We start from the raw sequence: 27,563 nt of genomic DNA on the forward strand, positions 1-27,563 counted from the left end.
CCCCCCAGACTGGCCCCCCTCAGCACGGTGGAGGGACTGACTCAGCTGGGGACAGGCATGCATGCGTGGGGGAGTCCATTCATTCACACACCGACACGCTGAGGTCTCCAGGGCAGCTCGCGTCAAAGCTTTATTTGCTGTTTCCAGAGTCTGAATGTGACATCTTTGTACATGCAAAAGGTCATTGTGTTTTAGGGCAGTCGACCAGACTCCCAACTGCTCTGCTGTGCGTATGAAATCTCTTTACAGTTACAAAATAGAAAAGCACTTGTAGACATCCGATACTCTGAGAGGTCCGGGAAGCCCCGTTGGTTTTGACGTTAAAAATATAGTTTTTTTTATTTTTTTTTCTGGATGAATTCTCAGTCACATGATTAGAGAGGTCCTTTCTGGGATTGAATAAAGTGCCGGTCGACCGCCTTCTGTCCAAACCTCCTGAAGCCCATGAATTTGTAAGGCAACCACGAGGACACCAGCTGGCAGGACACTCCAACTTCCCCGCATGCAGGACTCGGGTTCCTTTTTGATCATGACTCAGATATTGGAGGAAGGGACCCAGGAGAAAGGTCAGGAAAATACAATGGTGTAGGTATATATATATCTCCACTGCCCCCCATCTTACAGAGCATTCTAGGGATCGTAGTCACAGGAGAAGTATGGGCTTGGAGCATACTGATATGACTTAAGAAACAACGCAGTACAAAATATCTTCCCGAACACAATAGATGACTTTTACGAGCCCCGTATTTACAGGATCTATAAGGCGGTGTGGAACGAGATCATTCTTTCACACAACTGGCACTATACATATATTTTTCTTAAGCAGGCACGACGCCACCAGAGATGGTTAAGAAAGTGCCAGGCTGATTCATGAGACGGTGTGGTGCCAGGCGTGAGGGTGACAAGGGGATTCGGAGAGGACGATGGGGAGGGGCTGAGGCGTGACCTTGCCAGAAATCTAAGGCTGACTTTCCAAGAACCTTTCTGGCCCTCCCCTCCCTGCAGAAGCCAACCCAGACAAAGAAAGAGATCTCTAGAGGGGTGATGGGGGCGGGGGGCAAAGGAGACAGAGACTGGCCGAGACGCAGCACGTGTGTGCCTACTGGCTTTCTACGTGGTTCTGCGTTTCGGGACCCTCGCCTTGCCCAGAATCCCAACACTGTGGCACCTGGCGGCTCTCAGCACGGGACTCAGATCCACCACTCCCTAAGGGGGCGAGCCCGGGGTGGACCCCCATCCAGATGTGGAGTGGGTCCCTCCATCATGGCATCATGATGATTTCTTTTTCTCTCACTTTCCTGTTTCAACACAGGTCAAAAGAGGAAAGGCACAGTCTGACTGTAGCAACGCCACAGCTGAAACAGGAGGGAGGGGCAATTCCCAGCAGAAAGAGCCTTCCTCCCCCTTCCCCACAGACCTCACCCTGCAATGCTGGTTCGCACAGAGGCCGCCGTCGTCCGGCTTCCTGTCCTAAGGGGCAGCGGGGTGTGGGAAGGACCACAGGCGTGGGGGAGGAGGAGGAGGGAGGATGCCTGGAGAGCCCTCTCCTTGGGTGGGATGCCGTCTTCCACGCAGGAGTCACCTGGACGCCAGCGTTTCACTTTGGAGAAGATCCGACCACACGTCTGTGGGGCTTTAACACTGTAATCATGCCTGGCTCCTGGGCAGTCTGTGGGCATCACGAAGCGAAACATAAATGGACAAGGCAGTTAGCAGCACCGGGCGAGGGCAGCTGAGCTCTCCTTCGGGGAAACCATGCCCCGGGGTTTTCCAAATCACCTGCACAGCCTCTGAGGCTGAGGGCCTAGGGCCTCGGGCCCACGTCTATTCCAATACCCAGAGCTGGCCTCACTTCTTCCTGGGAAGCACGGAAGAAGCGCTGAATGCATGCGGCCTGGCTGGTCCCCTGCAATACCTCCCCATCTGACTGTCCTTTCCCCGAATCCCAGGCAACTGGAGGTTGTCGGGGCTGCGTCGCTCAAAGCCCGCAACATCCTAAACACTGGGGAGGTGGGGCACAACTCTTCCGGAGTTTCTCAGGTGGCACTGAGGGGTTTTCCACCACACTGACTCTTGAGGCCTCGCCGTGGAATTTTACAGGTCAAAGGCATCTGTTACCTTAGGCAAGAGAGCGTGAAGAGGGGCATGGACTAGAGGGGAACGTGATATGGACTTCTCAAAAGAGCAGCTGTCAAAATGCTGATGTGCAAAGCGGGTGGGGAGAGGGAAGCCGGGAGAGAGAGCGAGATTATACTTTAAAAAATCACCTATCTAGCCACCTTATTTTGGATGCATTCGGTATAAAACTGTCATTGAAAGAACACCAAAGGCCCAGGTGAGGAGGGCTCGATGAGGGCGGGTGACTTGACTGCAGACGAATGGTTAAGGCATTATTCAGTCCGTTGAAAAGGAGATGGGTTTCCAAAGGCGGCTCCAGGAGAACTCAAGAAACCAGCATACATACAACGCCCTGCGTGGCCAAGGGCTCACCCCGCTTAGAAAGAGGAGGAGGAAAAGAACCCACTGGCCCAGCTGGCTGTCCGCAGAGGCTCCCAGCAGAGAATTGGTTGCTGGAGACGTCATCGTAGGGATTGAGGCCGGAGCCGGAGGTCCCGGGGTCCTGCGTTGAGCTGGTGACTCCTGACCCACCGAGACTGTCCACTCTGTGGGGGAGGGATGCGGCTGCTGCAGTCAGCTTCAAGGGGTGGACTTTGCCCATCCTCGTCACCAAGGAATTAAATGGAGTTTTATTTCCAGTCTGGGAGTGGGAGGTTAGGTAGTCTAACCAGGTCAGTCTCGTTTTCAAGGGTTTTTTTCTTTCCTCTAGGGTAAACTTGGGCTGAAACACGACTGACTGAGAACTCAGCGTTTTTGCCTGGTGGGTGCTGACCAAACACAGCAGGTCACTTCCTGCTGCCTAAGATGGAACCAAGGTGCCTCCCCACCTTGAGAAAGACGGAAAGACTGTTGCCAAGAAAAGGGGTCAGGGTCAAAGCACACAGGAGTGGCTTTTAAAGGGGACCTGTTGACCTGGAAAGTCACAACATCCAAACTGAAATAAAAGGTGAACTGGGTCTTTAAAAAAATAAGATACAAAAATCAACTGACGCGGATCCTGAAAGGATTAAATCCCCAAATGGCCAGAGAGAATGGACTGACTGCAAACTGGAGGGACGAAGAGAATACAGACGACGGTCAAGCAGGAGCAAGCCTCCGGACACAGATGCACAAGGCTGCCGGGCGGCAGGCTGCAACCGCTGCCCGTGCAGTGGCCGGAGCCTGACCAACAGGACTCGGGGGGGGAAGGCCCCCCACCCCACCTCGGTCACCGTCCACTGTGCTGAGCCATAACCCCTCTCTGGCCCAAGTGTTGGTCTTAACCCAGAGCAACAGGATTGATCTCCATCCTCCAAGAGAGGGAAGAGGCGGTGAAGGGAGATAAGAGAGCAAGGAGAGCTGGGGAGACGGCAGAGACTGAAGGAGGGAGGGGGTGGCCGGGGGGAGGGAGGCGTGTTTTGAGACCATCTGCGAAGAATGGATTTCTCCAAGAGAGACTCAGCAAGCTGAGCCCAGCGGCCCTCAGCAATCACGGGCTGCACTATGAACTGCCCAGGCATCCTTCTCTCAGGTGGGCGGCTCCCGGGCAAGGTCGGCACAAAGCTTATGGCGACTCCAGCCGTGGCGGGTGGGCCGGCCACCTCTGGGCTGTATGCTGGAGCCTTGGGCCTGAGAGGTGCAGGAAGCTGGTGTGGAGAATCTCCACACACACACACAAAGAGGACAGAGTAGACAGTGGCTGGAGACCCCAGAGGTCTTGGAGATCCCTGGGAACGAGCTTAGAGTTGGCAAGCAAGAAGAGGCCAGCAAGGCTATACTTGGTCGCCCAGCATCCAGCAGGTCCGTCCGGAGTCCCTGGACTGGGGGCTGGGGGGAGTGGAGGGACTCCCCTCCAGAGACGGGCTTTCGGCAAGACTCTCCCTTCCTGCACTGGGACCTAGAAAAAGCACCTGGTCAGCGAGAACTGGGGGGCTGGCGGGGAGGGTGGGTACAAAGGAGAGGTGAGGGCAGACAACAAGGACCCCGCGTTCGCCGGCGCCCAGAGGCCAACGGGGAGCAGCTCCTCCCACGCCAGCAGCTCAGGTCGTGGTCAGAAAAGGCCTTTGCAGAAAAAGACTCCAGGGGCAGGTCTGACGCTCGGGAGGGAAAGGCACTGCCGTTGGGGCCGCCGGTTTGGGAAGCCTTGGGATCGAAGGTCACCCACAGGAGCTCAGAGCTCTCCAGGAAGGAACCGGGAAATGTGCACAAGGGTGACAGTGACGGGGGCGGGGAGAAGAGCACCTGAGATGATCCGATACTCGCACGCCTCTCCTCCTGCTCCGCAGCGTGAAACACACATACGTACTGAATTGCAGAGCAAGTTGGTGAGATTATTGCTTTATCGCCTTCCGAAGCACACAGAGCGTGAGGAACGAGGCCACAGGCCAGCCCTGCACACAGCCCCACTGCGGGGACAAACACACTTGAAGGAACCACGGCGGGGGTGCTTAAAGGTGGGACTGCTGACTGCTTTGAGAGGGAGAAGGAATTCGCCAAAGGAGCAATCGAGACCACCCTGCCCCCCTCAACCCGGTGGCACTGCCCTGGACCACTGGTTACAGCAGGAAATGAATGGTTTCATCTTCCTTGGAAATGTCCTTTTGAAAAAGATCAGTCCTGGGGTGAGGGGGGCAAGAGGCGTTTTCATGATTCAGAACCCAGGGGAGACGGTCCAGCCTTTATATCCATGTTCCTGGAGCTTCGCAGGGGTCTAAAAATGTGTAGAAATGCACATGTTTACGTTAAAAAAAAAAATCCCCCAAAACCAAAAACACCAGCATGGACATTTCTGGACCGTTCGGTCTCTTCCCCAGCCTGAGGCGCTGTCTGCGGAGATGGTGCACAGGCTTGTGAAGGGTGAGCCTTCCTCCCTGATCCATCGGGGGAGCTTGCGGGGGGCGGGCACTTAGATGCCTTCTCTACCCGACCGACAGACAACCGACCGGCCAGCCAGAGGGACCAGGCATGTGCAGGCAGCGACGGCAGCAGCGGGACCTCGTCTTCGGGTTCGGACAGTTAAGGCTTGTTCGTTAGACGTGGCGGTGTCCCCTGTTCGGAGAGGACAGGTGTCAGCAGGGGGGACGTGAGACCCCACTTCTCCCCAGCATCGAGCCTGCAAAGCTTTCCTGGTGCTCCCCAAGATGCCACCCCAACCTGCCATGGGCCAGGAAAGACGACTTTGGTGTTTTTTTTTTGAGGAGTGGGATGAAGAAGGCGGCAGGCAGCCCGATATGATGGAATGAGCCTGCAGTTTAGGATCAGGTCAGGGTGCCAGCTTTGATGCCCTCAAATGGATCGCTGCAGGCTTGACTGAGATACCACGGGCACAGTGCTGAACACCGAACACAGGCCCTGACCCCCTCTCCAAAGCCTGGAGCGCGGGTTTATAGGCGGCTTCAGAGACACTTTTGGAGTTTATTATGTGCATGCGTGTGTGTGTGTTCAGTGGCTTCCTTCGTATCTGACTCTCTAGTGACCCCATGGACTATAGCCCGCCAAGCTCCTCTGTCCATGGGGTTCTCCAGGCAAGAATACTGGAGTAGGTTGCCGTGCTCTCCCCCAGGGGATCTTCCAGACCCAGGGATTGAATCTGCATCTCTTAAGTGCCCTGCACGGGAAGGCAGGTTCTTTACCACTGGTAACACCTGGGAAGCCTCGTGCAGACCGTACAGGAATGTAGAAATTGGGGGCAGCGTGGAAAAAGCTGCTCTTTGAAGTCATTTTATGAAGTGGGGCTGAGATCCGGCGAGGAGGGCTGGCCGACGGCACGAGACCCGAGTCCCGCCCGTCCCTTCCATCCTAGGCCGCCCAGCGCTGTGCTTTTCCCCAAGCGGCAGCAGACCACCGCCCTCATTTTTCCAGGAACCCAGGACACCCTCATCCACGTCTTCCCTTCTCCTTCCAAGGTACAGCACTCCAAGCATCCGAGCCTTTGCTTCCCGGCCCAAGTTCCCTGCTCCTCGGGTTGCAGGCTCTGCCCGAGTACCCACTCCGGGGCCCCCCATACCTGCTCAAGCTTGATTCTCATACAGGCTTTGTCTCTTCTTGGATTTCAGCTCCTTCAGCCACTGGGGAGAGGGCTCCTCCGATCTGAAACCACAAAGCCGGTGGGAGTCAGGTGCCAGCCTGAGTGAGGGCTGGGCCTGTGGGCAGGGCTGTGTGGGACCCAGGCCTCCCGCTGCTGTGCAAGGGTCGGGGGGAGCTGAGCCACATAGGCGGGAGGCAAAGATGCCCAGGTCTGTGTGATTGAGACAGGAACTAACCAAGGCGCCCCCAAGTTCCCAAATGGGGAACGTTCAATACATCATGGTATGTCCATTCTATGAAACCACCTGCAGCAGAAACTCATGCTCACACAAATTATTTCCATCCATCTGTCACCCAAATACCCATCCATCCGTCCATCTCTACCCATGCAAATGCTCATGAGGGTTAAAATTCTAGGCTAGGGCACAGTACCCATCTGCTCGGTCAACTAGATGCTTCTGTGAAGGTATTTTTTTTTTTTTTAAGATGATCAGATCAGATTAGTCGTTCAGTCGTATCTGACTCTTTGCGACCCCATGAATCGCAGCATGCCAGGCCTCCCTGTCCATCACCAATTCCCGGAGTTCACTCAGACTCATGTCCATCGAAGTCAGTGATGCCATCCAGCCATCTCATCCTCTGTCGTCCCCTTCTCCTCTTGCCCCCAATCCCTCCCAGCATCAGTCTTTTCCAATGAGTCTACTCTTCGCATGAGGTGGCCAAAGTACTGGAGTTTCAGCTTTAGCATCATTCCTTCCAAAGAACACCCAGGACTGATCTCCTTCAGAATGGACTGGTTGGATCTCCTTGCAGTCCAAGGGACTCTCAAGAGTCTTCTCCAACACCACAGTTCAAAAGCATCAAGTCTTCGGTGCTCAGCCTTCTTCACAGTCCAACTCTCACATCCATACATGACTACTGGAAAAACCATAGCTTTGACTAGACAGACCTTTGTTGGCAAAGTAATGTCTCTGCTTTTTAATATGCTATCTAGGTTGGTCATAACTTTCCTTCCAAGGATTAAGCGTCTTTTAATTTCATGGCTGCAGTCACCATCTGCAGTGATTTTGGAGCCCAGAAAAATAAAGTCTGACACTGTTTCCACTGTTTCCCCATCTATTTCCCATGAAGTGATGGGACCAGATGCCATGATCTTCATTTTCTGAATGTTGAGCTTTAAGCCAACTTTTTCACTCTCCACTTTCACTTTCATCAAGAGGTTCTTTAGTTCCTCTTCACTTTCTGCCATAAGGGTGGTGTCATCTGCATATCTGAGGTTATTGATATTTCTCCCGGCAATCCTGACTCCAGCCTGTGTTTCTTCTAGCCCAGCGTTTCTCATGATGTACTCTGCATATAAGTTAAATAAGCAGGGTGACAATATACAGCCTTGACATACTCCTTTTCCTATTTGGAACCAGTCTGTTGTTCCATGTCCACTTCTAACTGTTGCTTCCTGACCTGCATACAAATTTCTCAAGAGGCAGATCAGGTGGTCTGGTATTCCCATCTCTTGAAGAATTTTCCACAGTTTATTGTGATTCACACAGTCAAATGCTTTGGCATAGTCAATAAAGCAGAAATAGATGTTTTTCTGGAACTCTCTTGCTTTTTCCATGATCCAGCGGATGTTGGCAATTTGATCTCTGGTTCCTCTGCCTTTTCTAAAACCAGCTTGAACATCTGGAAGTTCACAGTTCACGTATTGCTGAAGCCTGGCTTGGAGAATTTTGAGCATTACTTTACTAGCGTGTGAGATGAGTGCAATTGTGCGGTAGTTTGAGCATTCTTTGGCATTGCCTTTCTTTGGGATTGGAATGAAAACTGACCTTTTCCAGTCCTGTGGCCACTGCTGAGTTTTCCAAATTTGCTGGCATACTGAGTGCAGCACTTTCACAGCATCATCTTTCAGGATTTAGAATAGCTCAACTGGAATTCCATCACCTCCACTAGCTTTGTTCGTAGTGATGCTTTCTAAGGCCCACTTGACTTCACATTCCAGGATGTCTGGCTCTAGGTCAGTGATCACACCATCATGATTATCTGGGTCGTGAAGATCTTTTTTGTACAGTTCTTCTGTGTATTCTTGCCACCTCTTCTTAGTATCTTCTGCTTCTGTTAGGTCCATACCATTTCTGTCCTTTATCGAGCCCATCTTTGCATGAAATGTTCCTTTGGTATCTCTGATTTTCTTGACGAGATCTCTAGTCTTTCCCATTCTGTTGTTTTCCTCTATTTCTTTGCACTGATCGCTGAAGAAGGCTTTCTTATCTCTTCTTGCTATTCTTTGGAACTCTGCATTCAGATGTTTATATCTTTCCTTTTCTCCTTTGCTTTTCGCTTCTCTTCTTTTCACAGCGATTTGTAAGGCTCCCCAGACAGCCATTTTGCTTTTCTGCATTTCTTTTCCATGGGGATGGTCTTGATCCCTGTCTGCTGTACAATGTCACGAACCTCATTCCATAGTTCATCAGGCACTCTATCTATCAGATCTAGGCCCTTAAATCTATTTCTCACTTCCACTGTATAATCATAAGGGATTTGATTTAGGTCATACCTGAATGGTCTAGTGAGGTTAGTATTTAAACCAGTAGTCTCTGAATAAAGCAGATTACTTTCCATAACAAGGGTGGGCCCCATCCTATCAGCCGAAGGCTTTAACTGAAGAAGACGGACCTCCCCAAAAGAAGGGGGGACTCAGAAAAGATACTGTCTTTGGGACTTGAACTGCGACACCGGGTCCTCCCCAGGTCTCCAGCCCGCCCACCTGGCCTGCAGATTTCAGAACTTGTCAGCCTCCGTAATCATGAAAGCCCGTTCCTTAAAATACATCCTTCTGTCTCTTTCTCTCTCTTTTCCAGTGTATACATCTTAATGGGCTATGTTTCTATGGAGAACCCTGACTAGTACAATGCCTATAAGATATACATAGATTAGATAGGCCTTATGTTTACCGAATAATTAACAATAATTGTTTGGGGGAGGTACAATCTGTTACAGCTTTTTCTAAAATTGAAGAATACACATCCAGAAAGCTCTCAGGTCACAAGTTCATTTTCCCCAAGTGAATACACTTGAGTCATCACCGTCTGAATGACAACACTTTTGAGTGTTTTATTTTTTACTTTCTTCTTTACGTATCTTTCTTTGTCCTCAGCATGGCTTGTCATGAGAACACATCATCTGAACAAAAACGATGAAGTCAAACAAAAACTCTTGAAAGTTTTTAAAGGAAAGACAGATCACACTTATGAAGACTTTGATGGCCAAGGGAGAACCATCGTGTGAAACATGTAACCGGAAAAGAAGCTGTGTGTAGTGTACACTGTAATCCTGACTACATTTAAAAACCACGGAGGGAGAAAAGCCCAGATTTCACATGGTCGTCTTTGAGTGGGTGGTGAAGGTGGGCGGTGGTGGTGTCAGATCTTGGCTGGTTTTCTTTCCTGCTTTATATTCATTTTATATTTTCTACAGTTCCTACAGTGAGCGTGTATGACTTTTATAATCAAACACATGTGCACACAAGACCTGACTTCTGTTGGTCTGAGAGAGAGCTCCCAACCCCACGGTCCTGGAGGGCTTGGGGACATTGGTGATTTGGCTGGGGGTGGCGTGGGGGTCTGTGAGGAAGAAGAGGTCCCCTGGGCAGAAAGGGGTCTGAGTACCCCCCAAGCAAGCCTCCTGGTGGAGGCTCAGGACCAGGGGGCCCCTATTCTGGGGGCCTCTCCAGCCCTCGAGAAACACTGGCACCCTTAGCTGACTCCAGGGTGATTCTGGCATCCCCAGAGCAAAAGAGAGGCACCATCTCGGGACTTCCCTGGTGGTCCAGTGGTTAAGACTCTGCGCTCCCAACACAAGGGGCCAGGGTCTGATCCTTGGTCGGAGAACTAAGATCCCACGTGCCACAAATTAGAGCTCACAAGCCGGGACTAGAGATCCCGTGTGCCACAACTAGACCTGGAGTAGCCAAGTAAATAAATACTTTTCAAAAAAGAGAGAGAGGCACCGTCTCTGTCTCTGCCTTGTTGCCCTCTCTCACCCTCTTGACCTCTGCTTCCCACAGCCCGCTCCGTGCTCCAATATCTTGCACTGCCCACAGCACCCAGTTCTACCGGGCCTCTGGGCCTTTGCAAGTGACTTTGGCTACCTCTTTTGTCTCTTATGACCCAGCTCGGGCATCCCTTCTCTTAGAAGCCTTTCCCACACCCTTCCTCAAGTCTGGGTTCTGAACCCTTCTTCTGCCTTCCTCTATCACCAAGGGCAGATACAAAGGTAGACAGTAAGTAACTCTGACTTTGCAGGTTACAGGTCATCTGTGTCAATGCGTCAAGCCGGCAGTTGCATCAGGAAGGCAACTGTGGACAACCCTTCCATGATGGCTGTGTGCCAATAAAACTTTATTAACAAACACAACCCTTCCACGATGGCTGTGCGCCAATAAAACTTTATTAACAAACACAGACGGTGGGCTGAATTTGACCTGTGGGCTACAGCTGGCCAACCCCTGCTCTATCATGGCTCTTGTATGACAATAACAGTACCATGAATAAGCCCTAACTTTTATGTGTCAGCCACACTCTCACCTCTCATCCTTCTCCATGCTGGAGGGCAGCACGCGACTGCCCAGCACCCCAGGCTGGAAGGGAGACTTGGGGGTCTTGGGCTGAGGGGCCCAGCCAGGGGTCTCGTTGGGACTGTCTGGCCTCTTGTGCAGCTGAGCCTGGGGAGAGAAGACAGGGGTGAAGTCTGTAAGCTGCCTTTGGCCTGGGGAAGGGCCCCATCCTACCTGACCGTGGAGGCCAAGAAAAACCAGAGGCCGGGTCTGTAGTCCAAGAGGCCACCTGTGACCATCGGGGTCAAACCACCTTCAGAAACTCACATCACCACTACGAGTGGTGTCCTCATCACAGGCCCCTCCAACCCCTCTAGTTTCCCGAGAACCCTGCGATGGAGACAAGAGTTCATCTATGGCCAAGGACCAGGACTTCTAAGCTCCTCGCTCATGTGAATGTGAACCAGTGGGGTTTCTGACCATCAGATGTGTGGGAGAAAAAGGCCATCATTTTTGGAGGACATGGAGGGAACGGGGTGGCTTGGAAGGGTGGGCCCAGACAGAATTCCTTTGGGGACCGGGGATATGGTGGTGGCAGATGGCGTTTGTCCCAAAGGGCAACACTGGCACAGCCCCAGCCAAGTGGCCGCCACCACCACCACCAGCCTGTGCACTGGGCTCTGGACTCTACCGGGCTTAAGCTCCAGGACGCGCGTTTCTGAGGTGGAGGCTGGCTTTTTGTATTTTATAGAGGAGTAGCCTAAAGGTCAAGGGTCGAAGAGCTTGCCCAGAGTCACACGGCTTTCCAAAGTGGGATCTGCCTGAGGTCTGCCTAGTGCCAACTCCGGAATTCATTTGAGAAAAAGCCCAACAGCCTCTGCAGGGCCTATGCCCCCTCCTGTAAGCAGGGCCTATGCCCCCTCCTGTAAGCAGGGCCTGTTCCTGTCCCTGCCTCCGGCAAGGCGAGGAGGGAGAGAGGCGAGGAGGGAGGGAGGCGGGTGAGAAGCCGGGCCTGTGGCGCGCGCAGCTCTGGGCGCGAGGTCCAGTACCTTCAGTGCAGCCGGGTCCACGCCGGGAAACACAGGCATCCTCTGAGGTCTGCTGACGGGCGTCCTCTCAGCCCTGGGGGTCCTCTCCTCCTCGTCTGATTCTTCCTTCCTCGGGGATTTCTCCTCTGTTGCAAAGAAAGGGTACCGAAGTCAACGGCAGCCACCGCTCTCAGATTCCAGTTGTCTGTCTACAGAGCAAGTCCAACTCCCTAGCCAGGAATCACACTGTTCTCCGTGAACTGGCCCTGCCTTTCCAGAAAGATTCCTGCTAGTCCTGGCTTGGGCAAGGCTGAACTGCTTAGAGAGACTCCTTGACATCCCCCAGCCCTGCCACACCCACAGAATGTTCTTTCCACATCTCTGACCCCTTGATCTCATTGCTATTTTCATCCGGAATACCTTTCCCTAGCTAATTCTTATCTGTTCTTTAAGATCCAGCTTATGTTTTGACATGGAATGCAGACAAGGAAGCCCTTAGAGGAAAACCTATAGCCGTGAATAATGGATCAGAAACCCCAAAAGACTGGTAATAAATGAACTGGTCTTTCAACTCAAGAATCTAGACGAAAAGGCCAGCCAAGAAACCCGCAGAGAGGATAAGGGTGACTCCAATGATGATCAAAGCAGAAACACTGAAATCCTAAGGTTGTGTCTCAGTCCCTTGCAACCTGTGGACCCCAGTTAATAGAGCATCCGCAGGAAGTGTTCCTACTTAGTTCCTAACCAGCCGGGTGTAATGAGAAATCACGGTTTCCGGTGTTACTGTGTTCTGGTGTCCTGCAGTCTTCAAAGTCAGAAGGCTGTCCCCAGGGTTTACTCTAACTCGTTCCTGCTAGCCAGTGCACGGCCCGCGGAGGAGGAGACGGGGCGTACCTGTGGAGTCCCGGAACATCCACGCGCTGTCGGCCTCCTCCTCCCAGGCGGACCTGCCGTCCGGCTCGCTGGTGCGGCTGCGCCGGAGCGAGTGGGCGGTGGGAGCCCGGCGGCGGCTCCTCTTGCTGAGCTGCACCCGGGTCTTGAGGGCACTTGAGTCGAGCACTGAGGTTTGCTGTGGGGGTGGCGGGGAAGAAGAGGGAAAAGATGAAGCTCCGGACACATAAAGGGAAGACACCACCCCCGGGAGGGGTGTGTGGCTGCGCTGATAGGCGCAAGATGCCATTTAAGGGGGCACGTGGACCAGCATTTCCGCATTCTCCTAGGAACCTGATGAAGGATACCACGTAGGCTGATTCTAAGAATCAAATGAACCCGGCGTGCCCCACGCAGTGCCTAGCACATTATGCCAACACTGCCCCCCACCCCTGGTGACATCATCCGAGCAGGTGAGCTAGAGCAGGACATTAACGGGAGCTCAATACACCTTTGTTTGTTTGTTGAATGAATAACTGAACACATACTCTTAACTAAATCCTTACAGAGATCTTACTCCACACAGGGTCCATGAGCTGAGATTCTCAACGTGGTCCTTCCTCTACCCACAGTAATTCAGGGGGCAGGTGGGAGCTGGTGGAGCAACCTTCTAAGCACCAGGCATTTGTTTTCAAGCAGCATGCTCTGAGCAGAAGCAGGGGGAGGGTCAGTGATGGTTTCCAAGATCACCCCCTTTCCTGCTGGAAGGGCTGGGGCAGGGGGGGTGCAGAAGACCACCCTGGTGAGCCCAGCAAGGAGGTGGGGCACCTGTGGCTCAGTGATGCCCCAGGAGACAATAGTGAGAGATGGCAGCTTGGGGTTCATCTCCTGGTCAGTTCAATTCCTAGCTGTGTGACCTCAGGCAGGGGACTTACCCTCTCTGAGCTGAGGTGTCCCTATTTGTAAAAATGGAATGATACTAGTATCCCCTTCCTAGAGAGGCTGCAAGACTTCAGGGAGCCCAGGCACGGACAGCCCTGGTTCCAGCAGCGTCTGAGCCAGGCTCACGGCCGAGAGCTGCTCCTACAGGGGGCGTCCCTTTGCCCGGCCAGCGCAGGTCCTGGTGTGAAAGTTGGATTCTTCCTCTCAGGTCCACTTGGGAGAAATTCTGTCACCTGGGGCCTTTTAAGTTAGCAATGATGAGCTAATTTCAGTGACTCATTTCCCAGAACTGGTAAGTGACAGACACCCCAGCGGGGGTGGGAAGAGGGTGTTGATGTCTGCAGAGCTGTTTCCCAAACCAGCCACGAGGGTGTCCGGTGCGGGGGCTGGTCGGGGGTGGCGGTAGCTAGGGAGAGATGAAAATCATAAAGGATCTGCCCTCCCTAAGAGGAGAGCATGCACCTCCGGTGGTCACCAAACACAGCCCATTTCTCAGACTCAGAGGAAGTGGGAGGGAGCCACAGCAACGCAGGGGCTGGCTTGAGGGGGACCTGGTTCCATTTCCCTGGGGCCCCCCTTGCAGCCTCAGACTGGTGCAGAACATCCTGAGTCATTAAAAAAAAAAAAAAGGAGATAGAGGACTGTCTTCAGCACTGCTCCCAGCTACCAACTCACATCGATAAAGGGGAAGTCGTCCACTTTCTTTGCGGGGCAGGCGTCCGGCAGGGGCAGCCCCTCCATCCCGTCAGTGGATTCCAGGTCCGTGCTGGACTGGTCCACGCTGGTGCTCCGCTGCTCCCTGGAACAGTCGTGCTGGTCCCCGGCCGAGGTGACCTCCGTCTGGGAGGACAGCGAGGAGAGGCGGCTGCTGGGGGGCTGCTTCCACGCCGAGGTGGCACTGCTGTCTGGGGACGGGGGCTCGGGCGCCAAGCTACGAGAATGGAAGGCAGTGCGGGAGGCATGGTCAGGCAGGTTGCTTCTGAAACCTGAATGTCAAGGAAGGGACACGCCAGAAGGCAGGATGTGGGGTGTGCTGTGTATGCCAGGAAACAAGAGACAGGACATCCCGGTGAGGAGAACCATCCTGGGCCCGGCCAGGTGCTGCCTCGGTGCCTCTGGAAGACCTGGACAGGTGCGGAATGGGAGGAGAGCCACTCCCCCACTCGAGACCCTCTAACTCTGTGCTTCCCAGTAGGGGAGCCGCGGGTCACCTGTGGCTGCCGGGGCCTTGCAATGAGGTGAGTGAGGGCTGAGCTGGGCCAAGAGTACAGAGTACACACCGATTCCTAACACTTGGAGTGAAAAAAATTAAAAAATAAAATACCACATTAATAACTTTATAGTGATTACATGTTACAAGGACAGTATTTATAAAGGGTCTATTGGGTTCAGTGGGGCTTCCCAGGTGGTGCTAATCTGACTGCCAGTGCAGGAGACATGAGAGACATGGGTTGGTTCCCTGGGTGGGAAAGATCCCTTGGAGAAGGGCACAGCAACCCACTCCAGTATTCTTGTCCAGAGAATCCCATGGATAGAGGAGCCTGGCAGGCTGTGGTCTATAAGGCTGCACAGAATCAGATACAACTGAAGCGATTTAGCACACACACTGGGTATTGGGTTCAATAGAATATACTGTTAAAATTAATTTTGCCAGGATTTCCCTGGCGGTCCAGTGGTTAAGACTTCGCCTTCCAGTACAAGGGGTGAAGAAGGTTTGACCCCTGGTTGGGGAGCTAAGATCCTGCATGCTGCATGGCCAAAAAAAAAAAAAACCCCAAAGAAGTGATATTGAGACAAATTCAATCAAGACTTTATAAAAAATGGCCTTTAAAAAAAAGGAAAAAGAAAGACTTAAAAAAAAGGGGGTAAAAATCTTAAAGCACTTACTTTCGCCTGTTTGCCTTTTGCTGTCTTGATGCGGCCCCTAGAACACCGCAGCTGCGCGCAGGTCTGGGTGTGCGCTTGTGCTGCGTTTGTCGGGCAGCGCTGATGGCGATCAGACCGTCACTGGCCATCACCCGCCGTGGGGCAGAGGTGGGGCATAGCCTACACTGCTTCATTCATTCACTCATTCACTCCTTGACAAAGATCTACTGAGCGCCTACTAGGCGCCAGGCCCTGTGCTGAAAGCTGTATCTTTTCATCCTCCCCACAGGATAGGATTAACTCATGAAATTAAATATTAACCTTGCGGAAGATGAGGAAGCCGAGGCAGAAAGACGTGAAGAGGCTTGCCCAAAGGGGCAGACCTGACCCTAGAATCCAGGTCCATGACCCCCCCTCCCCTCCTGGAATTTCTGCCCACGATAAAGTATTCCGAGTACCACTTGGATAATTGGAACCACAAAAGATAGAAGATTTATAAATAAATCAAGCCATTAAAATTAAATGGGCTCCCTGCTCCTCTCTTAAAAAGACCCCAAAGTCAAGAGCAGAGGAAAGCCTTATCCTAAGGAAGGAGGGGACCAGCACACCAGACAATACGTCCCTGATCGGAGGGTCGGTGCCAAAAGACCCCCGAACTTCACCCTTGGGCAGAGCTGTCAACCCAGGTGTGCTGGTGTCTCTCTCAGGGAGCACAGCCTGCTTTTTGTCAGCTATGAACAGATTTCGTTACTTGGAATAAGCAGGATGTTGGGGCGTCGGGTAGGATTGAGGCAGATCCACGAAAAATGAGGGAAATACCACCGACGGGGCAGCAGGTGGCGCTGCTGCTCAGGGCTGGGAGTAAAGCCGCGCCTGGGCCCTTTCTGGGAGGAGGCGCTGCAGTACCTCCGAGAGACACGCGGGGGCGAGCGATACCAGGACACGGGGGCGGGGACGGGGGCATGTGGAGATGCCAGTGGCCGGGTTTCCCCTTCTCCCTATAAGAGCTGGGAAGATAGAGGCCCAGAGGAGAGGGGCCTCCCAGGGTCAGACAGTGACAGCAAAACCAGGACCCAGGCTTCCAGACTCGCAGTTCTGTGCTCCTGCAGGAACATTCTAGTGAAATTTAAGTAAGCTCATTAACTAACCGTATATCACAGCTTAGGAAAGAAAACGAAACGCCCTTCATGTGTACTATTAGAAACCTGTGCTTCCCTTTTTCTTTTCTTGTGTGTTTACTCGCTCAGTCGTGTCCGACTCTCTGTGACCCAGTGGACTGTAGCCCGCCGGGCTCCTCTGTCCTTGGGGATTCTCCAGGCAAGGATACTGGAGTGGGTTGCCATGCCCTCCTCCAGGGGATCTTCCCAAGCCAGGGATCGAACCCAGGTCTCCTGCATTGCAGGCAGATTCTTTACTCTCTGAGCCACCAGGGAACCCCATGAATACTGGAGTGAGTAGCCTATCCCTTCTCCAGACAAACTTCCTGAAGCAGGAATCAAACCATGATCTCCTGTGTTGCGGCAGATTCTTTACCGGCTGAGCTACCAGAGAAGCCCACCCATTTCTAATTTCACTGACCTCCCCTCAACTTGGGTACCGATGACAGCTATGGGGCATAAGTCAGTGAAGGGGTGTGGCCACTCCTGACCGGGGGAGGGACCAGGGGAAGGAGCTGGGAGAGGGGTGTGGCCACTCCTGACCGGGGGAGGGACCAGGGGAAGGAGCTGGGAGAGGGGTGTGGCCACTCCTGACCGGGGGAGGGACCAGGGGAAGGAGCTGGGAGAGGGGTGTGGCCACTCCTGACCGGGGGAGGGACCAGGGGAAGGAGCTGGGAGAGGGGTGTGGCCACTCCTGACCGGGGGAGGGACCAGGGGAAGGAGCTGGGAGAGGGGTGTGGCCACTCCTGACCGGGGGAGGGACCAGGCGAAGGAGCTGGGAGACCTGCGTCTGAGCCCAGCTCAGCCATGGACACACCATATCCGGGTCTGAGTCCATCTTAGCCATGGACATGCCATATTCCTGGGCACGATACCCACAGGTGAGGAAACTGAGACACACAGTGACACAGCCAGTAGGTGGCCACACTGGGGTTGACCCAGATCTCCCTGGCTTTACGATGCCATGCGATCCTGCAGCCCTCGGGTGGGGAAGGTGAACTGAGAACACGGCAAGCCCACCCTTGGGGTCCACAAAGCTGCTACTGCGTTTGATCCCGCCCAAGGGTAAGAAGAAAAACTGCATGTTTAAAACAATGAACAGGTACGATGAACAAATGCAAAGCATCAAACTCCTACGACTAAGTGCCGGGAAAGACACCAACTGTGAACACAAGTTACCCTCCTGCCCACCCCAAGTCTCAGTCTTCGTCTCTGCAAGGTGGGACCATAGAATTAAACGTTATGCTTCAGAGCTTACAACAGTGCTCGGCCTGTCCGCTTAATACATCTTGGCTGTTTTTATAAGCATTCCCTTTCTACAGGGCCTTCCCAGGTGGCTCAGTGGGTTAAGGATTCACCTGCAATACACCTTCCCAGATAGGGAAGATCCCCTGAAGAGGCCAAGGCAACGCACTCCAGTGTTCTTGCCTGGAGAATCCCATGGACAGAGAAGCCTGGCGGGCTACAGTTCCATGGGGTCACACAGAGCAGGACGCAACTGAGTGACTAAGCACGCACACATGCACCCTTTCTACAGAAGAGGAGTTTGTGAAATCTGCAAATAAAACTAAATGACCCAGGCCCCCACAGCCAGCCAGAACGGAGCTGGAGTTCAGGCCTGCCTGCCTCCTGAATCCAGGTGATGCTGGGTAACCTTCAGGCTTCTGCACAGTCATAACAGCATTCCCTCCCAGCCGGGCTGACACCTGAGGGGCCCTCCACGCCACTAATAATGATGATCCTAAATGCTGACATAGCTTATGAAGCAGTATGTATAATATGCTCCTCTGTTTATAAACACACAATATATATACATAGAAGAAAAGTCTAGAAAGACACCCAAAACACTAATGAAAGTGATACCTGTGTCCTGACATTACAGTTGGTTTTCATTTTCTTTGCAATTTTTTTTTTTTTTATGGTGGTGAAACACGTAATATGAAATTTGCCAGTAGGGGCATTTAGTGCATTCATAATGCTGTGGGCTTCTCTTGAAGCTCAGCTGGTAAAGAATCTGCCTGCAATGCGGGTGACCTGGGTTTGATCCCTGGGTTGGGAAAATTCCATGGAGAAAGGAAAGGCTACTCACCCCAGGCCCAGTATTATGGCCTGGAGAATTCCACAGACTGTATAGTCCATGAGGTTGCAAAGAGTCAGACATGACTGAGCGACTTTCACTTTCCTTCTTAATGCTCTGTGATCATCACCACTCTGGTTTAAGAACATCTTCATCCGCCCGGGAGGAAATCTGGTCTCCTCTGTCCCTGTGGATTTGCCTATTCTGGATATTTCCTGTATCATTTTAAAATCTTTTTTTTTTGTACTTTCTAAACTTCTGTTTTATAAAAAGAATGGGTTGCTCTTATTACACAACAACCTGTTACAGACAAAACAGGTTCTCCCTAGTAACGGAGAAATCAGGAGGCAGATGGGGGGCCCTGACTCCCCCTGAGAGGTCCTGCCCCACACCGCTCACCTCTCCCCGCTCTGGCGCTGGTCCGGCCACGTCCCATACTGACTGTCGGCTTCCTGCACGAGGGTGTCGGTGTCCTTGGCCTCGGGGGTCCGCCTGGAGAAACACTGCTTCAGCTGATCCTGCAAGGACAAGCCAGAGGTTTTTATCAGGGGCAAATGCTCAGAACCTGGTCCAGTTGATAAACCTATTTATCAGCCTATCCAGCTGATAAATCATGCTGCATCGCCCCCTGCTCAAACCCACCCGGGCTCCCTACTGCTCTCAGAGACGGTTCCAAACGTCTGCGCTGAGAACTAGAGTGACCAACCGTCCAGGTCTGCCCAAGATGTCGCAGAAGGCAAAGCTGTTGGAGCTGAAGCCAGGCAAACTGGGGTGAAGGGGGGTCACTCTCCTGGGTCCTGTGTGGGTGCCACCCTGCCCCTGGCCAAACTTCTCTCCATCTTCAATGCTCCCAGGACTTATCAGCTGCACTCCCGGTGCAGGGGGGCCTGGGTTCGATCCTTGGTCAGGGAACTAGATCCTGAATACTACAACCAAGTGTTTGCACGCCATAACTAAAGATCCTGCATACTGTAACTAAGACCCAGGGCAGCTAAACAAACAAACAAAAAAACCCCAAGAGACGGGGATCTCTGAATGATGAGTGAGGGAGCAAGGGCCCCTGGAAATCGGAACGGCAAGCTTCCAAGGCTGCTGAGCGTGGAATCAGGGCAGGAGGCAGGGGAACACTTCCTGACCTCCTTTGGAAGGCTCTGGGAGGCAGGCTGGGGGTGGAGGAGAATATGTGCTCAGCAAAAAACACATGGGCTTCCGCGTGTCCCCATTTGTGGGCCCTCCTGCAGAGCTTTAAGATTCATGCTCAGGGATGTGGAATCCCTGAAGGCAGGGAGGGAGGTCTGCTGCCCGCACTGCTAAAGCCAGACTCGGGATTCTGGAAGGCAGCGTCCCGACTCCCCCGCCACTCTCACCCCCGTGTCGGGTCAACCTCCAAGCCCTTCAAAGTCTCCCTTGGGAACATTCCATCCAACCTCGGCCAGCTCTGGGGCTCCCCTGCCTCCTTCACCGCTGGTCCCCTCTCAGACATTCTTTTCCTGTAACAATTCCCAAAGCTGAACTCAAAGCCTGCAGGGTCCTTACTCAAAACCCTTCAATAGCTCCCCAGAGTCAAGTCCAAACACCAGAAGGATGGCTTGCGGGACCTTCACTGGTGGGGCTCTTTCTCCACTGTCTGCTGTCCCTCTCCCACCCCCAGATCCTCCCAACCCCTCTTCCTGGCTGCTCCAGCCCTCCTTCACCTCCGGACCTGCTGAAGCAGCCACCACCTCTTGGCTCTCATTCAGATTTCAGCTTCAGCTTCATTGGCTCTTCCTCCAGGAAGCCTTCCCTGAACTCCCCCTCACCCAAGGCTGGCTCAGGAGCCCCCAGCTCCCATTCCCTAGACTTCAGGTCTCTACACGTATGTTGTCCAACACAAGAGCCACACGTGGTTAATTACATTCATTAAAATTTGAAAACTACAAAGAATCCAGTTCTTCAGTGGCTCTAACTACATTTCAAGGGCTCCATAGCCACATGTGGCTACAATATGGAGCAGCATGGATAGAGTACATGTCCATCAGAGCAGAAAGTTTCCAGTGAAGAGCATGGCTGTAGAACGTCCCACAATATGTTCATTATAATTGACCTGTTTCTCTTCATTCTCCCTTGGACAAGTACTATCTCTGGAGCCAGGATGCCTGGATTTGAAGCCAGGCTCCATCGCATGGTGGCTGTGTGACCTTGGGCAGGTTACTTAACCTTTCTCGGCCTTACTGTCTGGACAAAGCAGATGTTAAGTATCTGGTTGAATGCCATCTCGTTCACTACGTCTTAACACTGAACCCCCAAATCTGGAGTACTCCAGGGGCTGGGGTCATCTAAGGGAATTCATCTTGTCAGTGAGATGTAAGCAGGCAGCCTGTCTGTCAGCACTTCCTTCTGTCCTGCTGGTCAGCTTGTGCACAGTATTCGTGTCTCACTGTAACAGACCCTGGCAGTCCTTCAAGTCAGTAAGCCTTGATCTTCACTCTCAGGGCCACAAGGCCTCAACAAGACCACAGAAAGGGTCCAAAACTCTCTGGAACTTGCTGAAAGTCAGGTTTTTAAAATTAGCTTTAAGGTAGAGTGTTTTTCCAAATCAGCTTTGCCTCACAGGCTGCCATAAAAACCCCCACTGCCTGCAGGGGAGTACGTATCTACAAGGCGGTCTGAAAATACAGGATGGCTAAAGAGAAGAGTTGTCTGAGGAACCCATGTGTCCAAATTAGCTCCCCCAGCCCCATTCGGCATGTACTCCTGATGGATAACGAACAGCCACAATCCAAATTTTAGCTGCCATCTGCCACATGAGGTCATCACAACGTAACATTTAGATCTCCAAGGACTCCTCTGAGTCCATCTGGTTGGCCTTTTCAGATGAGAAACTTTTTCAGATGATAAAGTCAGAGGCATAGGATGCTTGCGGTGAGCCTGGAATCCAGGTTTGGGCTTCTTCCGCACACACACACAACCCCCCCAGCCTTTTCCTTCAAGAGGCTCACATGAGGAAATGCATGTTAAAATGCTCTAAGAAGGCGAACTTGGCGAGATTTAAAACGAGAACTTGGCAAATTTAAAAACCACCTGCATGGGGACTTCCCTGGTGGTCCAGTGGTCAAGATTCTGCACCTTCCGCTGCAGGGAGTGTGGGTTCGATCCTTAATCAGGGAACTGAAATCCCACATGCAGTGAGGCACGGCAAAATGATAATAATGATAATTAATAAGATAAAAACCACTCACTCGGACTAGGTCGCCAAGCCCCCAAGCTGGTGGTGGGTGAAAATTCTGGGCCCTTGTCTTACGGACAAACACAACTGCCCCAGCCCAGGACAGATGATGGACAGCTTTCTAACACCCAGGCTGGGGAGACCAGCCTAACAGACGCCTTTGAGGGCTGTGTTTAAACAAGCGGTAACACATGTCCTGAAATTTAAAACGTGCACACCCTTGACTCAGCCAGTTTAGTTCCAGAAATTTATCTCAAGAGAATCATCAGACACGCTCGCCAAGATCTGTGAACATGGATGCTCCCCCACGGGAGCACAAAGATTACAAAATATTGCAAATACTGGAATCGTCCTAAACATCCAACAAGACGGGGATCAGTGAAATGTCAGTTCAGCTCAGTCGCTCAGTCGTGTCTGACTCTTTGCGACCCCATGGACTACAGCACGCCAGGCTTCCCTGTCCATGACCAACTCCCAGAGCTTGCTCAGACTCATGTCCAGCGAGCTGGTGATGCCATCTGACCATCTCATCCTCTGTCGTTCCCTTCTCCTTCCACCTTCAATCTTTCCCAGCATCAGGGTCTCTTTGGTGATCTCTTCATTCTTTCTGGAGTCATTTGTCCACTCCTCTCCAGTAGCATACTGGGCACCTACCCACCTGAGAAGTTCATCAGTGAAATACAAGGATGAAATATCCATGTGGCGGAATAAACACAGCCAAGGAGAAGGATGCTCAGAAAGACTACTGAGTATCACAGAAAGCTGTCTGTCTTATCCGAGCAAACAATCGTATTTTTTTTCCCCCAAAGTCAGATCCCCTTACTACATGTAAGTGAAAAAACAGCGCACGTGTTGTGATACCACCTTTGTGAAGACAGATGTATAAATGTGTATGAGAATAGGCAAGGAGATCTCTGGAAGTTTTCAGAGAAAACTGTTACCAGTGACACTACCTATAGTGAGGAAACGGGCTTTTTTTTTTTTGCCACACCATCGTGCAGCGTGTGGGATCTTAGCTCTCCATTCAGGGACTGAACCCGCGCCCAACCCGGCCACAGTGGAAGCATGGAGTCTTAATCACCAGGGAAGTCCCTGTCTCTCTATTATTGATGATGACTTTATTTAGGATCCACACTTGTGATTCTGGATCCCAATATCAGCAGATGATAAAATTCAATAAAATCCATTAAACCATTCCTGCAACTCTATCATATGGTACGCATCCCCATTTAAGAACATATCGGAAGAGGGCTCTTCATTTGTTCATCTCTACCAGAGCCCAGCAAACTCTTCTTATCAAGGGCCAGATAATAAATATTTGGCGCTTTGTGGGCCACAGGGTCTCTGTCTCAGCTTCAGCTTTGCTGTTGTTACCATGTCAGCAGCACAGATGATGTCTGTGTTCCAATAAAACTTTATTTACAAAACAGGTGGCTGGGGACTTCCCCGCTGGTCTCGTGGCTAATACTGCAAGCTCCCAATGCAGGGGGCCAGGTTTCCATCTCTGGTCTGGGAACTAGATCCCACATGCCGCAACTAAGACCCGGCCCAGTCAAATAAATAAATATTAAAAAAAAAAAAAACCCAGGTGGCTGACTGCTCCCTGATAGCCTTTAGACTGTCGGCTGCATGAAAACGGGGACTCTTTCACCCACTGCTGCACCCAGCGCTTAGAATAACACCAGGCCTGGAGTACTTGTTGACTAAATATTTGCTGGAAGAATATGTATCTGAAAATAACTTTTTTCGCACGCAACAGGTGTGAGCTCCTTAAGCAGAAAAGGCCGTGTCGTTAGGGAGGGGGTGACGGTAAGGGAAAACATGACCCCTGCATGTATTTGGGGGTGTCTGACACATCCGTCTAGGAAAGGAGCCTGAGTCAGGGAGGTGCCGGGTGGCCCGCAGCTGACCGGGCAAATCCGAGCAATTCCCCTCCCCCTCTGCAACTGGACACCGCCAGCTGTGCAGGGCGCCCCGGGGCCCCGGGGCCACGCTGTCGAGGGTGACACTGGCCCAGTGCCCCCAGGGCCTGGCGGCACCTCCCTGCCTTGTGCCCGGATCACACCTGCGCCACGGCTGAGCGGTAACAGCAACAACATCGAGGGCTGACACTACGGTCAGCACGGCTGAATACCCCGGCCTTTCACTCTGCCGTCGAAGGCTCCTCAACAGGAAGCCTAGGGACTTGCGGGAACTGTCATTTCACAGCGGAGGGGACTGAGGCCCAGAGAGGGGACCTGACACGCCCCAGGCCACACAGAAGGTGGGTGGAGCTGGGGTTCGGGTCTGCCTGACACTCAGGCCCTAAAGTGCTCCCCAAACTGCTGCATTCTCCCAGCTCTGGCTCGACATGGAGAGCTCCGTGGGGCCTTCAGTGATCATTTCACAGATGGGAAAACTGGGGGCAAAGGATGCCAGGCTAGGCCGAGAATCCAGGTGTCCTGAGTCCCTGGCCTGTGCCTGGTCACCGCAGGGCAGTCCAAGCTGCACCCAGGTGGGGTCTCAGGCCCAGGGAGGGGAGAAGGAGGCGGGCGGCAGGCTGAGGTTGGGCCGAGTCCCCCAGGGGTCTCCTATCTACCTGGACCCCCAACTCCAGGCTCTTATCTACTTTTTTTCTTGTCTCACCACGAGGCATGTGGGGTCTTAGCCCCCTGACCAAGGATCGAATCCATACCCGATGCATTGGAAGTGCAGAGTTTTAACCACTGGACCAGCAGGGAAGCCGCCCGAGCTCTTATCTTAAAACCCTGGCTGCCCCACTGTGGCTGCGGGGCCCGGTGTCCACCTCCTCTCCCCTCCTTTGTGCTGCAGCCACACTCGGGCACCATCACAGCCCAGGCCTGCTGCCCCGCTCTTCGCCTGGCCAAGGGCAGCAAGTGGCAGCCCCTGGGAGCAGCTTCCCCGGCCGAACCTAGGTCCTGTCCTGGTCCCGCTGAGCCCGGGCCTTGGCCGGGGGTTCTCAGCACTTGGACGGGTCCTCGGGTGCCTGTTCCTCCCAATGCATACGACCTCCAAGAGGAGAGCTGCGTCTTGCCACATTGACTTCTCGGTGCTTAGTCATAGGACCTGGCACAGAGCACGTGCTCACTGAAGGGGAAGGAAGGAAGGAGGGTGGGGAGGAATGGGGAAAAACGAGGAGAAGGAGAGCAAGGTAAGGCAGTCGGGTCAGAAGGAAACGGGCAGGAAGGGGGCAGCACAGAGCCCTCAGAACTCCTGATGCTGGCAGCAAACCCCGCATGGCGTCCCTCCCTGGGGACTTGGGTCCCAGCCAGGAGGTGCCGGCACAACCGATGGCTTCTGGGAGCCCACAGTGGCCCCACCCCCAGCGGCTGGAGACGGTGCTTCCCGGGAGAGTGTCGGTGTCTGACCCCCCTCAGTGTGCTCTGGGAACAGTTACGCAGTCTGGCCAGGTGTGGCTAGGTGTGGCCAGGTGTGGCACACTGTGGTGGCCTGGATGGGGGTTACAGCCAAGATGGAGAGAGAGCAAGACAGAAACCGAGAGAACACAACCGGGACCATGAAACACGTGGACACGGGCACAGACAGAGAGGGAGGCTCTGACGAGTTGGAGGTGGCGCAGGCTCTGAGACTGGCAGGTGGGAGGCAAACTCTGCCTTTTGGTAGCTGTGAGCAAATCTCTCAAACCTCGATTTTCCCGTCTGTAAAATGGGGGTGGGGGTGTTGGGAGAACCTTGTAAAATGTCCGGTGAGAGCTGCACACGCCAGGCATGTGAGAAGGACCAAACAGATTCCAGTTGAGATGATGGAGAGGACAACAATAAATAACACCCACTGTTGAGTTCCCCAAAGCGTCAGGTTAGCAGTCTAACGAGGTGCTTCGACACCCTAAGGAGGCCTGACTGCTCCATCACGCAGCTGAGAGCAAAGGGGTTGTCTTCCCCGGCTCCCTCACTGTCTCCCCTGACCCCGACACGAGCCAGCTGCTCTCCTGCGTCCCGCAGTAAGCCAGGTGCGGGCTCTTCCAGCACACCTGCCCTCCCCAGGGCCGAGCTGGGCGGGCAGGCTGCAGAACGACAGGTCTGGCAGAGACACGCTGTCTCCACAGGACAAGTGTGTCACCGGAAGTGCGGGAAGGCGTGCCTGGTTACGGCACGGAGGGTCCTGCCGGCCGCCAGGGAGTTGGGGTGCTTCCTGGCGCCCCCCACCGCATCCACCTCCGAGTCTATAAACAGAAAGGACAGCTGAGCTGGGGGGCCTGGGCTCCTGCTGGCCTTGGGGGTGGGGGCTCCCAGACTCTGGAAGCCTGATGGGCACCCTGGGCTCTGGGTGTCGGAAGTGAGTAAGGAGACGATGCAAGAAGTGATAACTGGGAACACACGTAAGGAGCACCCACTGCGCGCCTGGCACCAAGTCAGGTTTCTTAAGTGCGCCGTCCAGTTAAAGCCCCGAGTCGATGCTTTAACATGCCCGTTTCACAGGTGGACAGGGACAATGGGAAAGGACGCTGATACTGCCAGCTCTGCGTGCCCAGCTGCCGCGACTCATCCTCCCAACAACCCTAAGAGGCAGGGTTTCTAAGAGGTAGCCCCACTTTGCAGATGGGAAGACTGAGGCCCAGGGAGGTGAAGCCACTTGCCCAGGGTCTCAGGACTGGGTGAAGGAGCCCGATTCAAACCCAGGTGGCTCCAAGTCTATGGCCGGTGATGCCCCATCCCACTAAGTCCCGCTGTGACTGCACCCCGGAACATCCACTCCAGGCCTGCTTAGAATGAGGCCCTGAAGCACGGCACAGGCATCAGCTCCTCCCAGAGGCCTCCACTCGAGCAGGCCTGGGTCTCTCCTGGGACCCCACGGGGCACCTGTGCTCACTGTCAGACTGTGAGCTCCCTGAGGGCAGGCAACGCGGTCTGTTCACCCTCAGACCCTGGCATCAAGGCAGGACACAGCCCCGATGGCGGTCTGTGAATGAACGGTCTAGAATGAGTGAATGGTCTAGAATGAATGAATGAGTTGCGTGAATGAATGAACAAGTCAGTGAATGAACAATCCACAGATGATCCCTGGTCCCCTTTCTCATGCTATGAACAGTACTGTGATCTATTCAAAGCTTCTTGGTACATCCCAGGACTGTTCTTATATATGCTATTAAATTTTAATTTGTTAACTTTTTAAAAACAAATCTTTCTTCTAAGACACCCCGTTCAGTGTGCTGACAAACACTGAAAGCAGTCTGGTGACGATGATATTTTTTTAAGGTGCAAATGAAAGAGACTGGCCCAGGAATGGAGGACAACCAACCCCCACCCGCCCTAGATAACCAGGAACCTTCCTGCAGGGGGAGAGGAAAGCGCTTAGAGCATTCTAGAAGTCCTGAGATGCTTTTACACAGACCAATTCAAATTCCTTTTCAGCCTAAAGTTCTATTAATAAAAGGCCTACAGTTCTAAGGTTAAAGAGGAGTCGAGAGAAAAAGGAATGTGGTTTTTTCCCAAATGTATCTTTATGTTTTAAAACAACAGGACCAACCATAGCGTGGAATACTTTTCAACTGTTGAAAAGAATCAGGAAGATATATGTGTCCTGATATGGAGTGACTTCCAAGACACACTGTCAAGTGAATAAGGCAAGGCTGGAAACAACAGGTGGAGAGGGGAAGGGTATATATGTAAATATTTGGAAATGCACAGAGTCTGTGAGGAGGCACAGCAAACCTGTCATCACACTTGCCTCTGGGAGGGGAACCGAGTGACAGGGGGTGGGGGAGAGAGGGGGACACGGT

The 27,563-nt window shown here is 53.0% G+C and overlaps 1 protein-coding gene across 4 annotated transcripts in view; it reads right to left on the bottom strand.

Annotated features, from left to right (window-relative positions):
- Positions 1–106: 106 nt before the first annotated feature.
- KIAA1671 (KIAA1671 ortholog) overlaps positions 107–27,563 on the bottom strand; it is a 137,852-nt gene continuing 110,395 nt past the window's right edge. For all 4 annotated transcript variants that reach the window (XM_006055582.4, XM_025267435.3, XM_045163202.1 and 1 more), the window contains 7 exons: positions 19,018–19,136; positions 14,194–14,449; positions 12,601–12,775; positions 11,728–11,852; positions 10,710–10,846; positions 6,104–6,186; positions 107–5,145 (listed from right to left, as the gene is read on the bottom strand). In XM_006055582.4, the coding sequence (XP_006055644.3) occupies positions 6,108–6,186; positions 10,710–10,846; positions 11,728–11,852; positions 12,601–12,775; positions 14,194–14,449; positions 19,018–19,136 (891 nt within the window). In that variant the 3' untranslated portion in view covers positions 107–5,145; positions 6,104–6,107. The remainder of the gene's footprint in view (positions 5,146–6,103; positions 6,187–10,709; positions 10,847–11,727; positions 11,853–12,600; positions 12,776–14,193; positions 14,450–19,017; positions 19,137–27,563) is intronic.

The sequence above is a fragment of the Bubalus bubalis genome, chromosome 17 (genome assembly GCF_019923935.1).
Source record: "Bubalus bubalis isolate 160015118507 breed Murrah chromosome 17, NDDB_SH_1, whole genome shotgun sequence".
NCBI lineage: Eukaryota > Metazoa > Chordata > Mammalia > Artiodactyla > Bovidae > Bubalus > Bubalus bubalis.